The sequence below is a fragment of the Rhinolophus ferrumequinum genome, chromosome 9 (assembly GCF_004115265.2).
Source record: "Rhinolophus ferrumequinum isolate MPI-CBG mRhiFer1 chromosome 9, mRhiFer1_v1.p, whole genome shotgun sequence".
Lineage (NCBI taxonomy): Eukaryota > Metazoa > Chordata > Mammalia > Chiroptera > Rhinolophidae > Rhinolophus > Rhinolophus ferrumequinum.
The window spans coordinates 11,160,357-11,184,632 of NC_046292.1; the positions used below are offsets into that span (position 1 = coordinate 11,160,357).

The window sequence follows — 24,276 nt, forward strand, 5'->3', positions numbered from 1 at the left end:
TTTTATTATACATGCTGTAGTCATGGAAAATCAAGAACTTCGAAGGAACTCAAATTAGATATAAATTATGTTCAGCTGAGCTGGTTATGAGTCATGTTTAGCGTGAGAACAGTTAAGCTGAAGCTTTCTTCTCCTTGTAGGTTGCCATCATTTTCTTGATTTCAGCAATAGCTTTGCCTGGATTCAGCCCCTTGAAAAAAGAGAAGAGAAGCAAATGATAGGTGAAATTGAATGGAAGAAGCCCATGACCTTGGGTGAAACTCCTCCCCCCGCTGGTACAGTGTCAAAGCAGAGTGAATGCAAATCAGGTCCTCTAAAACCCAGGGGCTTGGGTAAGAGCTTCCTTCCATGTCTACTTTCAGACATTTTAAAACAGTCGGCTCTCTGGCAAGAGCCCTGTGTTGTTTTCTTCCTGCTGCTGTGGCTCACCGTAGCAGGCCAACAAGCCCGGGGCCGAGTGTCTCTTCCACTGACTACAGCTGGTGTCCAAACCAGCCAGGCGTCCCTAACGGTGTCACACAGGAAGTACCACTCTCACTACGTCCTCATCAGAAATCAGCACACACAAGCTCTCTGAGGCGTGTGGAGGAAACTGGTTCCTCCCCACCTCCAATGCAAGTTTGCTCACGCCACTCCTGACACTTCAGCTCAGAGGCAGAGCTTAGGGCCGCGGGCCCCGCGTACCTTGGGACAGGTCCGTGTGCAGTTCATGATGGTGTGGCAGCGGTACAGAGAGAACGGGTCCTGCAGCTTGGCCAGGCGCTCCTCTGTGAACTCGTCTCTGGAGTCGATCATCCAGCGATAGGCCTGGGAAATGGGGACGCACGGGCTGAGCTGTCATGTTAACCGGCCAGAGCCGCCCTCTGGTGCCCCCCAGCTCCGGGAGCACAGAAGAAAGGGGGTTCTGTCAGCTCCGACGCCTTGTCTCCATACTCTAGTTCTGGCCATCTTCCAAGGAAAGACGCCTGCCCAACTCTCTTGATTAATGACTCCCATGAACCTCTGAATTACACTGCACCTGGTGCTTCATTAAACACAGTCAGGCATCGTCTTCTAATTATTTCAAGTTGCTCATTAGCTTCCTACCCAGATTATGAATTAGTGAAGGCAGGGACTGTGTCATATGACGCTATCTGTCTTCCGGGCACCTACCCACTGTCTTTGAGTAAACTGATGACTTCACAGACCTGACTAGAGATCATATTTGCTCCACTTACTGAGTCTTTGTGTTAGTACACCCATCCCAGAAGCCTGAGACCAGCCAGCTGAAAACTGACTAACCTCCTGACCACAGGGCCTGCTCTGGTAGCGTTACTGAGAGAACTTCCATGTTTCCCAACAACTCGGGCTCCTGGTTCAAGTGCCAGCTCTGAATGTACCTCATTATTCAATCTCAACCATGGCTGGGAATCAATACTGCTCAATTGTCACACAGCCACATCATTTCTCTTTTTGTGGGAAAGTGAGAAGTTGTTTTGACTTGCTCAAGAGTCTGTGGAAAGCACTGACCATAAACCTACAATGTATGACTTTTCCGGGAACAAAGACAGTGACTTTCATAGAGTAAAAGGAAATGAAAAGCAATACTACTTCCTATGCAAACCCTAAACCCAGTTCTCCTGGTTTCCATCAGCCTGGAAACAATTTCCAACCTGACACCGACAGCTAGCTGGGTAGTCGCCCCTCAACAACACTTCTCTCTCCCCTGCTCGCACCTTCAAAATCCCTGTGAGAGGGAGATGGGGAGCCATACAGGCAGTCTGGGGGAAGCAGGCCAGTGGGTAGGTAAGAGCCAGCTGCACAGGAAACACATTTTAAACATCTGCAAGGCATGGTTTGCCAACCAGCATGCCACCACCCTGGGCGTTACTCTCACCACACTGAAATGAAGGCCTTTTGCAGATGAAGCCCTAGATTTACTAAAAGCCAAGTGAAGACAACGCAACCGATCACCCTGTTTGAAATGGATGCCAATGAAGGAAGCCATCACCCCCTGAATGTCTGGTGTCCAACAACATATTGTCCTCTGGGATTCTTGGATGCTTGAGTTTAAACTTCTCTTAAAGCAATTACGGAGCAGCTTACCTGCATAAGAACCGCAGGCCCCAAGTATTTGTCTCCATTCCACCAGTAGCTGGGGCAGCTGGTGCTGCAGCAGGCACAGAGAATGCACTCATACAGGCCATCCTGCGTAGGGAGAAAAGAAAGGGCCCATCACAACCCTTGGTGACTAAATGTGATGTCTGGGGTCCGTGCATGAACGAAATGCCAACTGGCATGTGTGTGTTCTTGGTGAAATCCTAGCAGTGGTTTGCCGAGATTTACCAGATTCATAAAAAAGATCTTAGAATTGAAATATAAACATTTGCGGGTGAGAGTCCAGCATTCTTAAGTCCAAGCACAATGTACTTATTCTTTAATCAATACCCCCACCTATCCAAGACAAAAACAAAAGACACAAACAAAAAACACCATGAAGAAACCTTACCACTTAGAACACAGTCTAAGAGAAACTAAAAGGCGCTGGGCGCCGAGGCACCTGGCAGTTTACACCAGCTTCGGCCTGGCCCAGCAGAGGAGGCTTTCGATGGGAACATGGGCATCACCCTAAATAACAGCCAACCTGCGTGGAGCACCGTGTGCTTTACGGACGTAACGTCATTTGGTCATCACAGTAATCCTATGGGGTGAGTACTATTGGAGTCCCATTTCACAGGTACGGAACTGAGGCTCAGAGAGGTTAGGTCACTTGCCCAGGGTGACACAGTGGCAAGCAGCACAGCTGCGATGGGACCCCAGGGGGTCTGACTCTGAAATCCCTGCTCCTTAACGCCTGCAACTCTGACGTTATCTGCCCAACCAGTTCTATCAAACTGGACTTCCAGATTTGGGGAACAACAGAAACTGATGAAACGCAGCAAAACAGAAGGATGCGCTGACATCTGAAGAGGCAGCTCATGAGAGATGACACCGAGTTTTGGTGATGGTTGTAACCATGAGTCTTCAACATAAGCGATGTACTATTGAGGCAGCTGCTACGAGTGCAAACTGGGCCCACTGGGCTAGAAAGCAAAAGGGAAGAGGACTGAAGTGCCTTGACGACAGTTAGATTCTTTAGTTCACTTGTAGGAAAATCTGTAACAAGAAATTAATTAGAATTCTTTGGATGGAACTTGCAAGATAAAGATGCTTAGCTAGCCTTATCTGTAACAGTCAAGAACGGGAGATACTCGCACTGTCCACAGCAGTGGGATGGTTGTTAACTCACGCATAGTACCTACACATGAAGTCGTAGGAAGCCAAGTGGAAGCTCATGCTTAGGAAGAATTTTCAAGAACACTCATGGAAAAATGCTCACAATAACATCATTGAGAAAAAGCGACACAAAAGCATCTTTCCATGTTGATCCTGGCTACGTGAAGATGTAATATACAAAAGAAAAACAAAGGTAGTTGTCAACAGAAGTTATCTTTGAGTGGTAGAATCTTCGATTATTTAAAAATTCGTTCTCTGTATTTTCCAATTATCTACAATGGGCATTATGGCTTTTAAAACCATAAAAAAAAATTATGTTCAGCATATTAATTTAAGGAAGTGAAAAAATACTAAACAAACAAATGTTTGGTATTTAAATAGGTACATTAGGGACAATAGGCTCGGGGAACCCTTCAGTCCCTAACACCGTAACAAGGAGATGCTTACTCGCTACGAGCTACCTGAGGGATGTGAGACGATGAGTTGGGCAGGAGTGGCCAGTTCCAACCTGGGCCCTGGGATGTGACAGGCTCCCTGGGAGTTAGAAACGGGGGGCAGAGCTATGTCCTGAGAACAAGAAACTCTTGAAAGAGGAGTCAGCTGCTCTCACAACATCATGTGTTGACCCTCATGCTCTCCATGATGAGCCAGGCATTCTTACAAGGACTCTCTTTTCTTCACGTTTTATGGGGAAGAGGAGAGGGCTAACTATTCCCCAGATCTAACAGGTAGAATTCATTTATTCATTGACACAACTAATTACTGATAAAATAACACGAGCCAGAAAGGAGTAAGACACTGCCCCTCCCCGTGCTCAGCCTGCCCGTGGACTGGAATGTACCTGCTTCCCTTAGGGTACAGGCTGTGTTGGAGGCACACATGAAGCCGTGACCGTCACAGTGCATGCCCTTGGCCTCCTGCAGTCCCGCTGTGGGGACCCATCTCCAATCGGCCCCCTTCCCGCTTCCGCTCCACAGGGACACTAAGAGTGTAAGGGGTGAGCGTGTAACCCAGAGACCTCTCAGAGGAGGTAAACGGTGTGCAAGAAAAGGAGACCAAACGCTTGAGAAGAACTCCTTCACTTTCAAAGACTTCCTAGCCTGTACACAGGAGTTGCAACTCTAAGAGAGTGAGAAGCAGTCACCGGACGCGTGGTGTTAGGAAAGATCATTTCGGTTCTAGTCCCAGATTTCCTGTTAACTATTTTAGCTCCCATCCATCTACAAAACAGGGCGGTGGCAGCAGGACCGCGGAGGCCAGTGGGTTTTATCTGCCCACAGCGTTAAAGAGCACCGCTGACTTAGCTGTCAACTTACACGGACGGGGCGATTCGCACAGGGTTTCTTTAGGAAAAGACAAACTGGTAGCCACTGCCCCTCACGGCAGGGCGTGGGCACCCCAGCTCCTTGGTCTACTCCGGGCCCTTCGTGCGTTCACAGGACCGGCCCGGCCCTCAGATGGGTGTCTAACCCCTGGACAGATGCTTTTGAAGTTCCTTGCCAGAACACACTACATGGTCTGCATTGTCTCATGCTACCCCCGCCCCCCCCCCTCTTCAACCCACACTTCCCGGCAAACATCTACGCAACAGAATTTCTCAAATCAAGACAATCAATGGGGGGTAATGACCAGTTTCTCCCGATCTTCTATAGACTGCAGATACTGCTGCTTGCCTTCCTGGGATTCATCCTTTTTCTTCAAATAAGGCTCAATGGATTTGTACTGAGCATAGAAGTTGCTCAAATCCTGAGGAAAAGAGAAAGAAAAGGGTCAGATACCCCCTTCACCCCTTAGCTTTCTTCTGCACCCTATTTCTTGGTATGTGCAGAGATTCTGAAAAGGGAAACGGTCACAGTGTTAAGTGTGGGTAGGAAATCTCTGCTTCACCTCCTTGGGAAACCTCCCAACCCCATTTGCCCTTGAAAACACCCGGTCAGTGAAGGTGGTCAAGTACAGGGAGGAGGAAATTAAAGTAAAAGCGTAACAACTGTTGCTTTCCAAATTGGTATTTTCCTCATGAATTCTCTGTAGTTATGGCCAAATTCTTCATTTCTGGGATTGTTCCAACCCTGTAATTCTGTACCGTTATTCCCAATCTTCACCAAATGAGCTGCTGGACGATCTTCCAGGCGTGTTTATCTTCCAACATTCAAACTGCATAATTAAACTCAGGAGAAAAGCCTGCCCTACAGAACTGACAGCACAGCACGCACACACTCTACCCAAGCAAACAAAATAAGTGGGGAGGGAGATGCAGAAACTCACGGGAACAAGATCCTTTATCACATACATATGTGGAAGAGGGTAGATTTTTGAGACTTTGTTGAGGTTGGTGTCAATCCTCCGGGTGCAAGCTAGAGTGTTGCCCCCATTGATGTTCATTGCACAGGAGCCACAGATACCTGCGGAGGAAAGACATTTAACACTCCCTTAACCCAAATTCACAGCCATCCAGCTTCACATTCTTTTTTCTGGATGGTCGTTTCTCTACCATCAGGAGTAGCGCTGATAAGCAATACATGTGGCAGAGGTGCCTTTTGCCTTTTCTTCGTTTCCTCCTCCTTCCTGCCTAGAATATAGATCTAACCGTTGTAGTTCCAAACACCATTTTGTGCCCAGGAGGCAACCTTGAGGTTGGATGGCACTGGATGCTGCTGGCATCACGGAGTTCCCAACACACCAGTCCTACCTCCACCCTTCATGTGTTTTGAGAGAAAAATCAGCCTGTTTCTTTTATTTGTATTTTTTCAGTCACTGCTATCTGAACTCAAACTCTAACAGATACACTACCCAAAAGCAAATCAACATTGTTTTGGTCATCTTAAGGCTAAGGCCTGGGTACAGATTATCTAGAGGTAGCTCTTATTCTATTGTCCCCACAAAACAAGCAGCACAGTGGTTGCCCTGGGGATATGAAACCCACAAAAGCTGCCTGAGCTGACTCTCCAAGGAGAAGAATGAACTAAGGTGAAACCAAAGCAAAGCAAAGCAAAGCAAGCAAAAATAAGGTGGCCTGAAATGAGACTTTTCTTAGCCTGGACTCATTTCCTGCATGTGGAAATATCCTAGGTATTTCAGAGTTTAAAAATGACTATGCGATCTCAATCTCTGGTACCACTTCTCTGAAGCTGGTGTTTGAAGATCACCAGGCCAGAGGAATGTGGTTACTTGTGAAACTTGCATGGGGTTTTCACTTTTTTATTTTTATTTTTAATTGTTTTTTTCCTTTTGGCTCAGATGTTTATTGTTCAGGTGATACCATATGATTACGTTGAAAGACAAGTGTCAGCACTATAATAGTCAAGACTGTTCATGGAAAGACAAGGGACTATTTCAGAGGAACGGGATGAACCATCTTTGCCATTACTATCAGCACCGTTGGTCATTTCCCTTCTTTCCTATAGATGTTATGATTCTTTGGACAGAATTTTGCCCAGTAGGGTTTTCACTCTTATAAGACTCTACCCTCTCCCTCTCCTGTAAATCTCCTGTAAATAAGAGTACAAGGGAACACAAAGATCTGTCTTAAGCAAATACTCCCAAAGTTCCTCAAGAGATTGAGTATTATCAATATATTTATGTACGCTTGGTATTCAACCGGTGCAGTGAGCTCTTAGAAGAAACGGTATACAACTAAAAAAATAAATTCAGTGAACCTTCTCTTAAAAAGACTCTCCTGGAAATTCTCTTAGTAAGGGAACACAAAGGGGTGGCAGTTAATATCATTCTGCCTCATGTATTTTAATCCAGATGGGCCCCACCTTATATTCTTGGCTCTGAAAGACTCATATGGGGAAAGGTTACTAAAAAGCATCTATATTTCCTGTGTTGCCAGGATTTCTTTGGGGAAGTTGGGTGTTTAATTACAGCAGAATGTTCCCTGAACAGCAGGACTCAGCCAAACCATCATAATATCTGTCAGCATTTGCTACATTAAATCCAATATTGTAAGATTAGCTGAATCAAAACAGATGTCTTAGGAAAAGGACTTTAAATGCTTGACATACACAGCAGAACGAACAGAAAAAGCGATGGGCCGATATCTATAGGACTTCTCCTTTTATGGGAGGTTATTTTAGGAAGAAAGTTCAAACCCCGTCCTTGGTCTTGGCCCAAGCTACGCTGTTTTGGTTTTATCCCAAGTTTTCCAAGCCCGACCAGATTGCACTGCTGAGTGCAGTTCTGGAATCTAACAACTCTGGCTGACTCCAACTCACCATCCATGTGTCCTTTGGGAAGTCCCTCAGCCTCCCTGGGCCTCAGTTTCCTCATCTGTACATTGAGTGTAAATAATAACTGCACCTGTCTATTTCACGTAACGTGCACTGAATGGAGCCCAGCACACACACGTGCTCCACGGCCCTCAGGGCCAGTCGCCTTCACAGCACCCCTGTGTAGTTTTTTTGCCATGTTTGAGTACCACTTGAACGACTGTTTAGGGGTTTTCTTGAAATAAATCATTTTTACTGACATTCATATTAGAAAACCATTTATATCACTATTACACTATCAGTAATAATTATATTTTTTCCTAGTATGTAAAATACATACATGGCTTTTTTTTTTTTAAACCCCCTATATCAGATGATTTATGTCGACGAAAAACATCCAGCCTAAGAGAAAGCTTATAAGACTTTATTTGAGCCAAATTGATGACAATTGCCAGGAAGCAAAGTCTCAACAGACTGAGAAAATGCTCCATCAATGGCTATTAAAGTAAAAGATGTTGGTTTGCACACTGCCTGACGTCTGCTCACTAGGACATTACTGGGAAACGCTGTTCCCATCCAGAACATTCCTACTGAGTACCTGCTCTCCGCACACACAATGCTGGGAGGTGGAGGTGGGCACACATGCCTCCTGGTGGACAAATGGTAAATGTGCAGAAGCACCAGCTAGCCCCTCTCCACTGGCCCCCTAATATTTGAGCTCAGCAGTGCAGAAGTGGCCAGCTAGGTACCTGAGCTAGTCCTCGAGGGGAGCAGCAGCTCTCAGGGACCGCCAGATGCAGCAACCACGTGACAGGAAGCTCCGAAAGGGAAGTAAACTCAGAAACTAGACCTCATACCACAGTTCAAATGTCCAACAAGAAGAGGAAGTGCAGTGCACAGCAAGGTCCCCTGGGAGAGCACTGCAGCTGCTCTCTAGGTATTTCTGTCACTTTGGGCCAGCCCAGACCTCTTTTGGGAACCAGAATATAAGTGTCTGGAACCTGACAGGGAAGGAAACGCTTACCTTCTCTGCACGATCTTCGGAAGGTCAAGGTAGAATCCATTTCATTCTTAATCTTGATTAAAGCATCCAACACCATAGGACCACATCTAGCCAAAACCAAACACAACAACAGCAAGAAAATCCCAGTCGTATTTACGTGACGTTCCATCTCCCCACGCTTTTAGCATGACATGGTAAGACGTCTGCCTATGTTACACATTGGCTGCTCTTACCCATTTGGCCTTCTCAGGTCACATTCAGAATTTCACCCATAGTTCTAATTTTGCACATTATTGCAGAGTTCTGTTTTGATGACCACAACTGAATATACATTTCTAGAAAGTGGAAAGCTAAAGAAGCGTTTAGGTTAGGAAACAACTTCCATATACTGGCAGATTTTGTTTTTCCTCCTAAAGCTCCCTGCAAAGCTTTCCCAAATAGTTTATTTCAAATTTTAGGATCCAGACAGTAAGGAGCTTTAAATGTCTAGTTAATAATAATAATGCTTAACCATGACAGAAAATGGGGTACAGAGGATCAAACAAAGTGAATCAACCGCAGTCCCCTAATCCACAGCACCGGGTGTTCCACGCACGTGGCTGCAGTGACGTGATGGAAGGGCAGCAGCCCTGGGCTCGGAACCTAGAGTGCAGGCCTGGCATCGAGGGCCTGGTCTGAATCCTGGCCTGGATGCTTACTAGGTTACAGGCAAATCACTTCACCAGTTTACCATGTATAAAGCACGCCTATGTCTCACAGGACGTTGCAGGTGAGTGAAGACATCGGGACATGAATTAGTTGGAACAGGGTCTGCCACCTATATTTAATCTACGATTATCCTCATGCAGAGGCTGTGACTCTGCATGGCTGATTCTCTCTGAGCCTCAGTTTCTTTATCTGTAAAATGGAGTTAATATTTGCACCACAGGATTATTATGAAGATTACATAAAAACGTGATTTTCATAGTACCTGGCACACAGATCCGTGATCAACAAATCTATTTCCTGGTTGCCGCCCCCATCCCTCAGTATTTTTCTATGCATGGGATTTTTAAAAAAATGCCCCCTCCCCAAATATCCTTTAGTGTTATCTGTATTTCTTCCCCCCCCAGCTTTATAGAGATAAAATCGACAACATCGTGTACATTTAAGGTGTATGACATGATAATTTGATGTATGCATACATTGTGAAATGATCACCACAAGAAGGTTAATGTGTTTGTATTATTTGCATTTCTATCAGCAATATGCAAACACCCTTTTCACTGTACCTTTGCTAACACTGGGAAATGGAACCTTTAAAACCCTCTGTGATTCTGAGAATGGAGAAATGTTATTATCGTTAGCGTCTTAATTTGACATCTTTGAATACTACAGTGGTTGAGTATTTGTCATAAATTCATTAATTTTTCTTCACTCACCACTTACGTATTGCAAGTCTTCTCCATGTCAGGTTCCGTTCTAGGTGCTAGAGATACACCAGAGAACAACACAGATGAAAGTTCCTCCCCGCAGAGAGCGTTCATTCTAGTGGACTAATTTTATAGAGTCTGTCCATGTTCTTTATCAGTTTACTGAGGTCCTGAGAAGTTTTTTAAAATGATCTGAGCCTATTATGTTGTAATACTCACTCCCAATACTTCACTTCTGACGCTCTCGTCAGTAAACATGTGAGTGTTTTTCCCATACTAAGCCATTGTGCACACCAGCCGGGTGTCCCACAATGTAACTCAATTCTGATGCTATCTACCTGGAGGTAGCATCAGATGCCAGAGGTTAAGGACTGTCCCCCAAGACTACCCAGCTGTCCCCTCAGATGCCAACTACAAGTCCAGGTTGTCACCTGTGCTTCTGACCAACTGGCTCTAAATGGGAGGTTCTCGCGGCCCCTCCTTGGACTTGGTCATTTGCTACAGTGGCTCACAGAGTTCAGAAACAGTTTGCGTACTAGACTCCTGGTTTATTATAAAAGGAAGCAACTCAGGAGCAGCCACCTGGAAGAGATGCACAGGGCCAGGTATGCAGGATGGGGAGCAGAGCTGCCACGCCCCTCCGGGCAGGCCATCCTCCTAGCACCTCCGTGAGGTTACCGACCCAAGCTCTGTGAACCCCACACTTCAGGGATTTTTCTCTGGAGGCTTCATTACATAGGGTACAATTGATGACATCATTGGCCATTGGTAAGTGATTCAACCTCTAGCCTCTCACTCTTCCCAGGGTCTCAGGGGTGGGGCTGAAAGTTCCAACCCTTTAGTAACAGGGTTGCTTCTTCTAGCAACCAGTCCCCATTCCAGGGTTTTGGAGGGGCTCTCTGAAAATCACCTCATTAACATCAACTCTGGTGTGGGTGAGAGGGGCTTGTTATGAATAACAAAAGATACCCATTTCACCTCCTTTATTATTTATCTGGAGCTATTTCAGGAACTGGGAACAAAACTAAAATGTTATTTATAACAAAAGATGACCCTATAGGTCTTATCCCCTTTGGCCACCTGGAGATCCTTACAAGTGAAGGTGGTGGAGGAAGAGTAGCTCCAAAGAGATGTGATGTGAAGGACTCCACCTGCTGCTGCTGCTTTGAAGATGGGAACTCCCAGCCAAGGGACACGGCCGGCTCTAAAAGCTGGGAATGGCCCTCGGCTCATAGCTGACAAAAAAATAAGCACCTTGGTCTTACAGCCACGAGGAACTGAGTTCTGCCAACAGCCCGAAGAACAGAAAAGGGATTCTCCCTTGGTCTCCAGAAAGGAATGCAGCCTGCTGACATCTTGATTTTAGTCTGAAGAGACCTTTACTAGATTTACAACTGACAGAACCATAAGAGAATAAATATATCTGTGTTGTTTTAAGCCACTAAGTTTGTGGTTATTTGTTATGATATAAATATAAAACTAAAATATAGGTACAGATAGTTTTTAATGTTTTAACTACATCCCTATTTTGCCTTACCACCATTTCATCCATGTTTATGGTGTTTATCATTATTATAAAATACATACGTCCAGATACACAAAAATTAACACAAAAGCATTCAGTTATTTAGACTGATGATGTGTTACATGACTTCAAATATTACGCATAAAGCTAACTCTACCATTATTCCTAGAAATTTGTCATACTTTGATTTAGGGGAATAAAAGATATTTTACAAATTTTTTTTTTGGGTATTATCTCACTGAATCAGGTACCTACCTCATTCTTGTTTTAAAAAGAGGTGGTAAAATTCCAGAGTTACTGGATGATGTGTTTTTAAATCTTCCAACGATGTGGAACGCATGCCCCTGAATCAGATGAGGAGCTCACCTTTCCTTATCAAATATCTTTCCCAGAGATACTCACTTATTCAAATCAATCTCATAAGTTTGCATATGAGGTTTATCTCCAGTCTTGTCCGGGTCCCATCGGTAGATAGCAAATTTCTTGATTCGGGGAGCTGCAGCTGCAGCTGTCTGGGCCCCTCGGCAGGCCTGAAATTTACAAAGTTCACAAGAAGAAAAAAAATTATTTAAAATGCAAGTTAAATCCTTCTATTTAACTGCAATACTGGCTACAAACCGACATATTACTGACACACGGTCTTCTTGGGAAAGGCAGTCATCCAATATCCAAGAAACAAATATGAAGCATCTAACATGTTCTAGACATGGTACTGGGGCTCGTGAAATGACACTTAATAAAACAGACAAAGCCTTCACCCTCATAGAATCTACTCTGTACTGAGCCAAGAGAGGAATGAAATATTTACAGTAAAGTGCAGAGGGAAGAATACAGCAGGTGCTCTAGGAGAATACAGCAGAATTATACTAACGCAAGAAATCAGGGCAGCCCCATACATGATATTTAAGTTGAACGTGATGAATAGAGGTTAAGGAAAAGGAGAAGAGGTGTTTAAGCTGAGGGAACATGTGTAGAGGCCTGGCTGGGGGAGGGCACAGTGCCTCTGTGAAGAGAAGAGCGGAGAAGCCCAGTATGAGGCAGAGTGACAGGAGAAAAGATGGAGTAGCAGATGGAGGGAAATCAGGAAAGACTTGTAAGTTTTGATTTTATCCTAAGAGCAATGAGAGGCTAACAAAAATTTTTTATCAGGTGGGTGACATAATCATTTTTAGTTTTTAGAAGACTATCACTGGTTCCAAAGGGAGAATTGTCAGATGACATCTGGGGAAACCATTTAGAAAGCTACTGCAGTTGCCAAAATGAGATGCTGGCGTTTTCAGATTAGTTGTCATAGTTGGTCAGTTTGGGCTGCTGTAACAAAATATTGAAGACTGGGTGGCTTAAGTGACATTTATTTCTCATAGTTCTGGAGGCTACGAAGTTCAAGGTGTTGGCAGATTTCATGTCTGGTAAGGATTCTCTTCTTGGTTTGTAGACAGCCACCTTCTTGCCGTATCCTCACGTGGCGGAGAGAGAGATCCCACGTCTCTTTTCTTTATAAGGGCATTAACTCCATCATAAGGGCCCCACCCTCAGGACCTGATCTAACCCTGATTCTCTTTCAGAGGCCCCATCATACTGGGGATTAGGACATCCACCTGGGAATTCGGGGGGAACATGTTCAGTCCATAGCACTACCCAGGAAAGCAGATAAAGAATATTGTACCTTAAAACAAAATAAATAAATAACAAACAGCTGAGTCCTGCTCTCTGTGATGATTCTGTTACACCTCCTGGCCACTTACAGTCTCTGTCAGTGGGTTTCACAGAGGGAGCCAAGGAATCCTGGGGGGGGGGCCACCTCAGGGGCTGCCGTGAGTCAGGTCAAGAGGGTGGGGCTCTGACTCCCCTCCCTCCTTCAACCAGGACAGCTTACACCAAGAAAGAACATATTTGCAAAAAGGGTGCTATTGCTCAAAGTTTTATATTTAAATTCATACTCATTTTTAAAACCACTATTTATTATTGCCAGGTACTGTATTAAATACTTTATATGAAGCTGCATTTTAAAGATGAGGGGAAAAAAAAGGCTCAGAGATCCAGTGACGGGCCCATGATTACACAGCTGACGAGTGGAGCCAGAACTGGAATCCAGGTCTGTCTGTCTGGCTCCATAACCCATGTTCCTAAACATGGCACTGTCCCACTTAGTTGTGAACATTCTCAGTCTCTTCTTGGTGCTAAACTCTTTGAGGGCATATGTATTCGGCAGAGTTCCCCAGAGAAACAGAACCAACAGTGTGTACATATACGTGAATAACTATGTGCACACACATATAAAAAGGAAATTTATAATAAGGAATTGGTTCATGTGATTATGGAGGAGAATAAGTCCCAGGATCTCACTTGGCAAGCAGGGTACCAAGGCGAGCCATCGATGTCCAAGCCTGAAGGTCTGTGCAGCAGGACAGCCGATGATGCAGGTCCAGTCCAAAGACCAGGAGGCTCAAGGCCCAGGAAGAGCTGATGTTTCAGAGTCCAGAGGCAGGATAAAAACTGACGTCCCAGTTCGAAAGCAGTCAGGCAGGAGGAATTCCCTCTTATTTGGAGGAGGGCCAGCCTTTTCTTCTAGTCTGCCCTTCACCTGACTGGGTAAGGCTCACCCAGTTAGGGAGAGCAATCTGTTTACTAATGTAAATGTTAAACTCATCCAAAACTCTCTCACAGAACACCCCGAATACCGTCTGACCGACTATCTGGGCGCCCCATAGCCGCATGACACATGAAGTGAACCATCACCGTGTGCAACAGCTTACATTTTACATCTCCCAGTAACACCTGGTCCAGGCCTTTCCATACACCAGTTCCCCATGGTTAGGAAAGATCGAAGAAAAAAGCACAAAAACTGAGCATTTATACTAGAAATGTGATTGATTTTAAATCTACCTGACAAGGCTGAACAATGCAACCCACATCAAGCCATTAACAAATACAACAAAAACACGCCTGCACATGGCATGTACTTATAGTGCTAAGTCAACAGCCAAGCCGTTCCCATTTGCTGGTCCTTGCAGCCCTTTTCCATTTAGGCAGAGCAAACAAGGCAGAGACCCAGCGACGTCCTGCTGAGCTTCTATCAATACTATGGTGACGGGGAGGGGAGGATCCTGGCGGTCCAAATAGCAATGATAAGGTGAGCCCTCAATTTGTATATAGAAAAATTCAGACTGTATTCCAGGCTAGCTAATTCTCTTGTAAACTGTTAAAGAAAGTAAAAACTCTGAAGGTTAACTGAGTAATTGCAAGAAATGCAATGGTGTTTGTCACTTGTTGGCAAAATCACCCCAAATTAAGTGAAGCAGAAAACATATCAGCTCTTAGTATGAAAGAAAATATGTGAAGAATATGAAAGCTAAGGTGAAGATGAAAACTGTAGTTTACTTTATCACCAAGGTGGCTGAGATCATTAATAAAAGGAAAGTCAATTTACAAATGAACATTTTCCACTATGAACTCCATTTTGTAAAATGACAGGGACATTTGGCTATCGCCACCTTGTGGTATTTAAGAGGAAGTGTAGGAGGTGAAAAGATTCATGAAGGTATTAGCTCCAGGATCATTTTACTTGCTTAGTGTCCCCCCCAATCGTTTTTGTTTTTGTTTTTGTGAGATTTAATTCATTACAATAAAATTCACCAATTTTAAGTGTATACAGTCACGCATCACTTAATGATGGGGTACGTTCTGAGAAATGCATCATTAGGTGACTTCATCGTCGTGCGAACATTGCAAAGCGCACTCAACACAACCTAGATGGTCCAGCCCACTGCTCACCTGCTGGATGATCCAGCCCACTGCACACCTAGGCTACAAACCTGTACAGCGTGTCACTGTACTGAATACTGCAGGCGGGTGTAACACAGTGGTAAGTATTTGTGAATCTAAACATGTCTAAGGACAGAAAAGGTACAGTACAAAAGACAGAAAATGGTTCACCTGTGTAAGGCACTCAGGATGAACGGAGCCTGCAGGACTGGAAGTGCTCTGGGGGAGGGGTGGTCAGTGAGTGAGTGGGGAGTGACCGTGACGGCCTCGGACGTCACTGTACACCACGGAAGGCTTTATAAACTCTGCCCCACAAGCCCACCCCCTGCCTCCTTCCGACAGGGTCAGAAGCAGAACATCGAAGCTGTCAGCGCTGCTCCAGGAATGGGGCTGTGGGCTGGGCTGGTTGGAAATATCTAGGAGAAAGTGGCTGGGTGAGGCGTCCGTCACCTAACAGTGACTGTCAGGAGGGAGTGAAAGGTGGCCTGAGGATCAGTAGCAATAAGAAATCAAGATGGAAAGAAAGGAACACAGGGATGGTCATGCAGTGTGGTTTGGGCTATCGCGTCCTGGAGCAGTGGTCAGAGTAAGGAACTTTGTGGTGGTATTCATAAAAAAGAGGGTGTTTAACACGGAGAGGGTGTAGAACTGAGGACTCATTAGACTTGGGTCATTTGTTTTTGGTTCTGTTGACCCTCTTTAGCATAAAATGCTCTCTCTCTGCCACTGAATTGTGGAAGAAATAAAACAGCTGTGCTTTACACCAGCACAGCCTGCAAATATTTCCAAAGTCAGGGACAGGCTGGCTGCACACGACCACAGAGCTCTCACTAAAGTGGCTGCGACACTTAATACGTGTTAAGGGAGCTCCTGCGGACCTGTGTTCCTGTGCAGGATCTTCGGTCCTCGACAAAGAATTTACAGCAGCGTGCTCTGAAGACCATCAAGCTAGATCTGGGGGGGCTGTGGCCCCCTCTGAATACGTAGTCCTGGGGGACAGTGCTGAAACAGGTCTGTGGCTGGCTGACTGGGATGTCATCGGTGCACTCAGACCTGAGGTGCTGTGAGTGACAGGGAATCTACTGCCAACCCCACAAGATACTGCTCCCGTCAGAGAAAACAAATTCCTCCTGAACCACGTAGCCTTCCGTTTCGCACAGGAAATTCAGCTGCATTATAATCTTATGGGATCACCACTGTATATGCAGTCCGTTGTTGACCAAAACATCATGTGATATGGTGAGGTTTGGTACATGGTGTAACTACTATCACAATCATGAGAGAACATTTCCATCCAGAAAGTTCTCTAGTGTTCCTTTACAAACAGTGCCCTCTCCTTACCCTTTGCAACTGATCTGCCTTCTATCACTAGATTTATGCAAAATTTATAGAATTTCAGATAAATGCAATCAGTGTATCTTGCATCTAGTTTCTGTCACGGAACACAATTCTTCTGAGATTCATTCATGTTGTTGCGTACATCCACAGTAGCTTTTTTAAAGTTAAAATGTTCATTTTGAAGGATTTGTAGACTCACATGACTTTATAAGAAATAATGCTGAGATCCCACATACTCCGTTTTCCCCCACGGTGACACCGTACAGAACTACAGCACGATATCCCGCCCAGAAAGCTAACGGTGATAAAGCTGCAGCACCTTCCGCCCGCCACAAAGGGCCCGAGTGTTGCTCTTACAGCCGTGCCCACCGCCGTCGGGCCTCCCTCTGCTACTGCTTAACCCCTAGCAATCACTACTCTGTGTCCACTTCTATAATTTTGTCATTTCAAGAATGTTATATAAATGCAATCGTCTAGTATGTAAGCTTTTGGGATTGGCTTTTTTCCATTCGGCACAGCTCTCTGGAGCAGCCACGCTGCTGTGTACCTCCACACTTGCTTCTTTTTACTCCTGAGTAGTAGTCCATAGTATGATGGACCACAGTTTGTTTAGCCATCCATCCACCGAAGGATATCTTGGATGTTTCCAGTTTTTGTCTATTATGAATAAAACTGTAATGAACATTTGTGGGCAGGTTTCTGTGTGAATGTATCTCTGGAACAAATGCCCAGAGTGTAACTGCTGAGTTGTTTGGGAGTTACATGTTCAGTTTCTTGAGAAACTGGCAAACTGTTTCCCAGAGTATGTGGCGCGGGGAGAAGGACAAATGCCTTTTAAAAAATATATACACTTCAATTTTTTTTTTTCCACCAAAACATTAGTAAGACTTGGACTTTAAACAGAATTGGATTCTGGGCTGTCAGCTATGACTTCATGGTCCTAAAGCCCGATTAAATAGTGTTGTCAGCAGGCGACAGGCGTCTGGCTCTATCACATTCAGGCTCACTCTCACAGGCCTGTCAAAGACGACCATGGTTACCTGCAATGGGGCCTCACTTTAACACCTCTTCCTAATACTTAAAAGTGTGCTTCATATCCACTCTACAAAGATACCAACGTCTAGACTAGACCATGCAGCTCTTCCCAACGGGGTTAGGTTTATTTAGAAATCATTTAACAAGTCTTATACGAATGACGTGAGACAAAAGCAGTGCAAGGCTGCACAACAGCAGAGTATCATAAGGCAATAAACCCCAACATAAGTTTTGGGGTCCCCAAATTAGTACCATTAATTAAAAAAACCAACAATTTATTTAAATTCCTTTTGAGTTAAAAACATATTTTATACAACACTTGGTGGGGTAAGGGGAGCTAACCAGAACGACAAGATATGGGAAACCAAGCGACCAGAGGAGGTTGTGGGTCTAAAAGTGACGAGCTTTGTGTATCTCGAGGGCTGCACTAAAGTTAATCCACAGGATTATGGGAGCTGTGATTAAAAAAAAAAAAAATCTCCAACGATAGCAATCTACAAATTCGTTACGTAGGTGTTCATAGTAGAAGCAGTAACAATAGCTTTTGTTCACTGAGCCTTATCATGTGTCAGACACTGTACTAAATTATCTCTAATCTTTACAACATCTCTGCAAGGACATTCTTATTATTCTCTAAGATCATGTAACGAAGAGCCAGGATTCAAACACAGGTCATTTGACTGCAAAGCCCAACCTTTTAGCCCCTATACCATAAGTGGTGAAAATGCAAACCCAAAATAGAAAAGTACAAGAAAAGAATTCCTTTTCCTAACCAGATCTAAGGAATAATAGAAGTTGTTACTCTAGTCACACACTCAGCAAGATTTTAAGTGGCAGTTGTCCCCAACATACTCATCCACTTATTTGTTTAATAAATAATTATGGAGTGGCTACTATGTTCCAGGGACTGTTCGAGGCTTTGGGGATGAAGGACAGAACAGACACACACCCCCATTCTCGTGGAGCTTACACAGAGACACACACAAATAAAATCTATAGTATGCCAGGTGGTGAGAAAAGTGCAATAGAAGAGAGGGAAAAAAAGAAGGGGGATGAGGATCCTGGCTATAATTCTACAGTTCTCAACGGGGTGTCCAGGGAAGACGTCACTGAAAAGGTTGACAGCTGAACAAAGACCTGATAGAGGTGAGTATGCGAGCCATACACACCCAGCGGAAGAGCCAATCAGGCAGAGGGGACGCTGAGCACCAAGGTCTTGAGACAGGAATGTGTTTGAGGGGCAGCAAGGCAGCAGGGGAGTTGAGAATGGAGTACGGACGAGGGACGGGAATAGGAGAGGAAATCAGGAAGTCAGGGGAGCCTTGTAAAGATTTTTGGTTTTACCCTGAGAAAGATGGGAAACTACTGGAAGGTTCTGAGCAAAAGAGTGAAAAAGCCAGACAAGTTTTGAAAGAATCCTTTTCGCTTCTGTTTTAAAAATGAACTGTAGAAATGTAAAGGTGAAAACAGGAGCCAGGTAAGAAGTAACTGCATGTGACAACATGGATGGACCTAGAGGGTATGATGCCAAGTGAAATAAGTCAGACTGATAAAGACAAATACCATATGACCTCACTTGTATGTGGAATCTAAAGAACAAAATAAACGAACAAACAAAACAGAAACAAACTCAATAGATACAGAGAACAAACTGAGAGTTGCCAGATGGGATGGTGGTTGGGGACCCGGATGAAAAAGGTGAGGGAATTAAGAACTACAAATTGGTAGTTACAAACTAGTCACAGGGATGTAAAGTACAGCACAGAGAATACAGTCAATAATATTATAAAAACTATGCACAGTGTCAGATGGATACTAGACTTTTCAGGCAATCACTTCATAAATTATTTAAGTGTCTAACTACTATACTGTACACCTGAAACTAATATAAAATAATACTGAATGTGAACTGTAATTAAAATAGTCTAGGGATATATAGTACAGCATAGGGAACAGAGTTAATAATATTCTAACAACTACGTCCAGTGTCAGATGTGTAATAGACTTAATTGGGGTTATTACTTTGTGAGGTACATAAATGTCTAATCACTATGCTGGTTTTGTATACCTGAAACTAGTAACTCCCCCAAATTAAAAAAAGAGAAGTAACTACAATAATCAGCTAAGAGATGATGATGGCTTGAACTAGGGTGGTAGCTATAGAAACGGGGAGAAGTGGTTAGTTTTTGAACACGTTTTGAGAAGGAACTGACAGGATTTGCTCAGACTGAATGTGAGAGTTTTTGGCCCAAGCCACGAACTGAGATGGAAGTTGGTGTGTGTGGTGGGGAGTGTCAGGATTTTGGTTTGGGGCACACTTATCAATATGATGTATTATTAGACATCTATGTGGAGATTTTGAGAATGTAACTGGCTAGCCATCTAAATCAGGGCATCTGGGGTAAGGGCTGGGCTGGGGACAAAACTTTAGGAGTCATCAACATATACAGGTAAATGGTATCTAAAACCCAAGGAGTTTATGTAAAAAGGAGGACTAAGAACTGAGCCCCAATGTTTAGAATTTGGGCTAATGAGGAGAAATCAGTAAAAGGAAACAGCCAGTGTGTGAGGAGAAAAATCTAGAGATTGGGCTGTCCTGGAAGTCAGGTGAAAAAAGTGTTTTGAGGAAGAAGTGAACCACTGACAAATGCTTCAGAGAGAAAAGTATCGTGAGACTTGAGAAATGACCACTGGATTTAACAAAGTCAAGGTCACTGGCAACCTCGAAATGAGCAATTTCAGGGAAGTGGTGAGGGTGAAAAGCCTGACTGTAATAGGTTTTGAGAGAAAATGTTAACTGAGCCCCATCCTAAACATTGGGGCTCAGTTCTTAGTCCTCCTTTTTATATAACCTCCTTGGGTTTTAGACATCTCACGAGAAGTTTTTCTATAAAGATGAGAAATGGGGTGATAGATGATATGGCTTTTTTTTTTTAAAGATGGGAGAAATTACAGCACGCTTGTGAGCTGCTGCTGCTGATCTGATAGAGGACAAACTGAAAATGCAGAGGAGAGGGAAGAATTACTAGAAAGCTATCTTTAAATAGTGATGGGACGTAGAGTATGAGTGTAGGGTTAGCCAAAGGAGTGCTGTCAATTCTCCCACAGCAACAGGAAGAAAAGGAGAATATGTGGGCAAAAGCCGGGAGTTGGGCAAAATTTTGAGGTGTTTTTCCCCCTCCTTTGTTGCCTGTCCAGCACTTTACTACAAAACCACGATGGAGGAGGTCCTTGAAAAGAATTTCTACTTAATCTACAAAAATAACAAAAATAATGAGTATTCAAGGCTGAGTGTACCTTTCTAGGAAATCTTGGATCAGATTAACTTCATAGTTTATAATTTAAGGAAAGAAGCAAGATAATCAACAACTGGACTGAACTGAACCGAGGAAGAGGAGGGTGAATTCTGGATCATGCTGAAGGCTGCTTGTTATTCCTTTAGGAAAGCTCCCTTAAGGAGCAGGCTTGGAGCTAGATAAAGCAGATACACATTTGGAGGTAGGAGAGAAAAGTGTGGAAATGCAGAGGAGGAAGGCAAAGAGGTCTGTATAAACCTGAGTCAAGCAGAAGGTACAGGCTTATTTCTGAAATGTGAGTGGCACTGGTTCAAATCCAAGCTTTACCACTTACTAGCTGTGTGTACTTTGGCACATTACTTAACCTCTCTGATTCTATTTCCTCTTTTGTAAAGGGGTAGGGCATATTAAAATCTACCTCGTAAGATTAACTGGAGGCTTAAGCTTCTAGCATAGCCCAGAAAATAATTTCTGCTTTTCCATATCGGCAACATTATCAGTTCTTGTATTATTCTGATTGGCAGATAGGTAGCCGAAGCCCTGCCAGTGCTAGAGCAATGAAATATACAACTGAAAGGACTACAGGGTACTTGCCCTAAAGGAGTTCATAGTCTACATGAATAAGGCAACACAAACAACAGTTAATACATTACAATTATATATTGACAGGCAGAACTGTGGTTCAGTGGTGCAGACTAACGCATAAAAAGAATTCCGAAGAGAAATTCTACTGTGTCCTAGAGTCCTAGGAACCTACATATTACCCACAGGTAATACACCAAGCTCACTGTTGAATTTTTTGGGGTGACTTTTGTGGGTATGAATGCTCATTCCTATAAAGGCGATGGGGGAGGCCCTCCAATGGCCTCCCCTGGAATCACAACACGACCTTTGAAACTAACTAGCTTTCTCCACAGTTCATTCGTGGAAGAGGGACCTGAACTTTAGAATTCCCTCACTGGTGGGGCTCTCACAGCTTCACTGCTTGCTCAACACTATAAAAGAAGACTGTAAAATGACTCGTCCAAGTTCATATACAGCATATTGGAAAGAGGTAACATTAGACAACAGGCCATATGCCCTGTGGTATGCAGCCAGAGCAGGTACTTCGAACGAGAGGTATGCTCACGTGAGTGCAAAAGTGAAGAGGAACTAATACTTCTTGTACACCTATCATGTGCCCAGATCTGTGCTAGGAGTTTTTCACGTACTATGTTAAAAAAGCTGGGTTTAAGTCCTAGATCTACCAGTTCATGGCCTTGATATTTTGAGCAAGTAAACAATTTCTTTCTGAGGCCTCAGTTTCAAGTCTCTAAAAAGGAGGTAAGAATTTCTAGGAGTCCACCTTACTGGGGTTGTTGAGGAGCCCAGATAAGGAAACGCACTTGAAAGGTATTTGTAAATTCTCAGTCCCTCATGGATGCAATGGCGATTTCCCTTCCCTTTCTAAATATTCCCACTTAGAATGCATCTGAGAAGTGTGCAGTTTCCTGAGATACAAGAGGTGTGGGGTACCTATCACTGCACACTGAATAATACAAATAAGAGCTGTACCGAACTCTGTACCTATGTGACCCATGCCCAAACTGTGAGGTCGGTACTATTGTACGTCCTTTACTGACAGGACATTGAGAAGACGACTCTGCTTTAACTCTTTTGCCGCGTTGATTTCAAGTTTTTTTCCAAAATGTGTCAGAAATCCACAAAAAACCAAAAAGATGATATTTTGACTATTTTATGCATTTACTAATAACAATTTGAGCTGCTTTATATAGAAATGACATTTTTATGTATAAAAATTTCCTATTATTATTCATCCTTGAAAAACACAAAAACATAGAAAAATGCACATCTGCGTTCCTAAACTTCCTTTCTGGAAGTTTCCATCCGCGGTCAGCAGATGGAAATATTCATTTGGATATATGTGACCGTAGTGGCCAAAGGATTAAGGAACCCAGTCTATCCCGCGGCCCCCAACTAGGGACAGGATCCAGATCCGTCAGGGGACTGAATGGATTTTCCTCCATTTCTCCAGTCCCCTGCCCTGTCCCCAACAATTCACCTGCCCTTTCCTGACCGATCCCAGTCCAATCCCTCTTTCCCGAGCCCTCAATCTTGCACCCTGGATGAGTAACCTCGCATCCCAGTTCCTATCCCTCACACTCTTGCAGGTCTGTCTTTTCCAGAAGCGACAGTTTGGTGACAGAAAACGGGCTCGGATCCCATGTTCCGACTCGAGTTCTGCTTCCACCCGTCACTCACGTGCCGCGTGACCTTGGGCAATTCAAGTCCCCTCTCTGAACTTTTTCTTTGTCTTTTATTTCTAAACGTCGTCTGCGCCCTCACCAACTCACAGCCGGCGGCAAGGCGCAGAAGGAAAACGACAGGGATGCTACAGGCCAAACAGAGCACTGCGCAGCGGGTAGCGGTCCTCTCCCTCCCTGGGGCCTTGACCTGTGCTCCCTCAGCCTCCTCCACGGCCCCCTCGGCTTCAGGCCGTCTCCGGGACCTGCATGCCTGCCCTCTCTCTGCCACCCCGGAGCTCACCTGCAGGCAGGCTCCGCCAAGGGCTGTGGCCGGGAACCGTCGCCTCAAGGAGACTCCGACCACCGCCGCCATTTTGGCTCCTGGCGTCCAGCCCCGCCCCTTAACCCCGAGGTCGCTCTCCGCCGCCGTCCCGCCGAGCACCGCGGCGCGGGGCCGGCGTCCACCCAGAATCTACTAGCCGCGCAGGAGCCACCGAGTGATAAGAGGCTTCCGGTTTCCCGGGTGGGAGGAGGGAAGGCAGAGAAAGTGTACCCAGTCGCGGAGGACCCGGCGCATGCTCGGTTGGCCTCCCGTGTTTCTAAGGTGACCTTCCCAAAAGGAGGCGGAGTCAGAGAGGGAGGGTGTGAGAAGGGGTGGGGCTAAGATCACAAGGGGCGGGGCCATCCGATCCGAGTCTAGTCCCGATTTTAACCCCTTTCTTCTTGAAAATGTAACAGTCGTATCACTCAGCTCTGTCGCTTAGTGGCTTTAGCCAGGCATTTGTCAGACACCGCGGTTTGCCTGCGACTGTCCGGGTTTCAGCACTGAGAGTCCCGAGTCCCGTGTCCAGAGGAACACCTCATTCCCGGGCGAATGGGGAGGCTTGGTGAATGAATAGAGAATTTCAAAGGTGACAGGCTCATTTATTCATCCACTCATTCAATTCATTCAAAAATATGTATGGAGCACTGCTATGTGCCAGGTGCTAGGATGCTACAGTGAGTGAACAAACCAGGCTCAGACATTGCCTTCACCGAATGGACTCTCTAATACGCAAGTAACGGGACAATTATACAATAATACACTAAGCTCCATTCTGTAAAGCAGGGGTGTGAACAGAACCCAACCCTCCGTCGCTTAGTTAGCCACTTAGCGTCAGAAACCATTTTTACTTAATCCCCACAACAGT

At 44.7% G+C, this 24,276-nt stretch overlaps 1 protein-coding gene across 1 annotated transcript; it reads right to left on the reverse strand.

Moving 5' to 3' along the window:
• Nucleotides 1–23,625, reverse strand: SDHB (succinate dehydrogenase complex iron sulfur subunit B). Its single transcript, XM_033114351.1, has 8 exons — nucleotides 23,388–23,625; nucleotides 11,809–11,936; nucleotides 8,491–8,576; nucleotides 5,521–5,657; nucleotides 4,885–5,001; nucleotides 2,086–2,187; nucleotides 685–807; nucleotides 1–190 (listed from the first exon to the last, which is right to left on the reverse strand). Exons 1-8 carry the CDS (start codon nucleotides 23,457–23,459, stop codon nucleotides 113–115), a joined length of 843 nt encoding a protein of 280 aa, XP_032970242.1. The 5' UTR covers nucleotides 23,460–23,625; the 3' UTR covers nucleotides 1–112.
• Between the last annotated feature and the right edge of the window lie 651 nt (nucleotides 23,626–24,276).

Bases quoted from the DNA above. Each gene is read 5' to 3' on its own strand.
- SDHB (XM_033114351.1), bottom strand. From the start codon at position 23,459: ATGGCGGCGGTGGTCGGAGTCTCCTTGAGGCGACGGTTCCCGGCCACA. The intron at 11,937-23,387 runs GTGAGCTCCGGG...TGTAAATTTCAG, and splicing joins TTGGCGGAGCCTGCCTGCAG to GCCTGCCGAGGGGCCCAGAC. The intron at 8,577-11,808 runs GTGAGTATCTCT...GGTTTTGGCTAG, and splicing joins TATGAGATTGATTTGAATAA to ATGTGGTCCTATGGTGTTGG.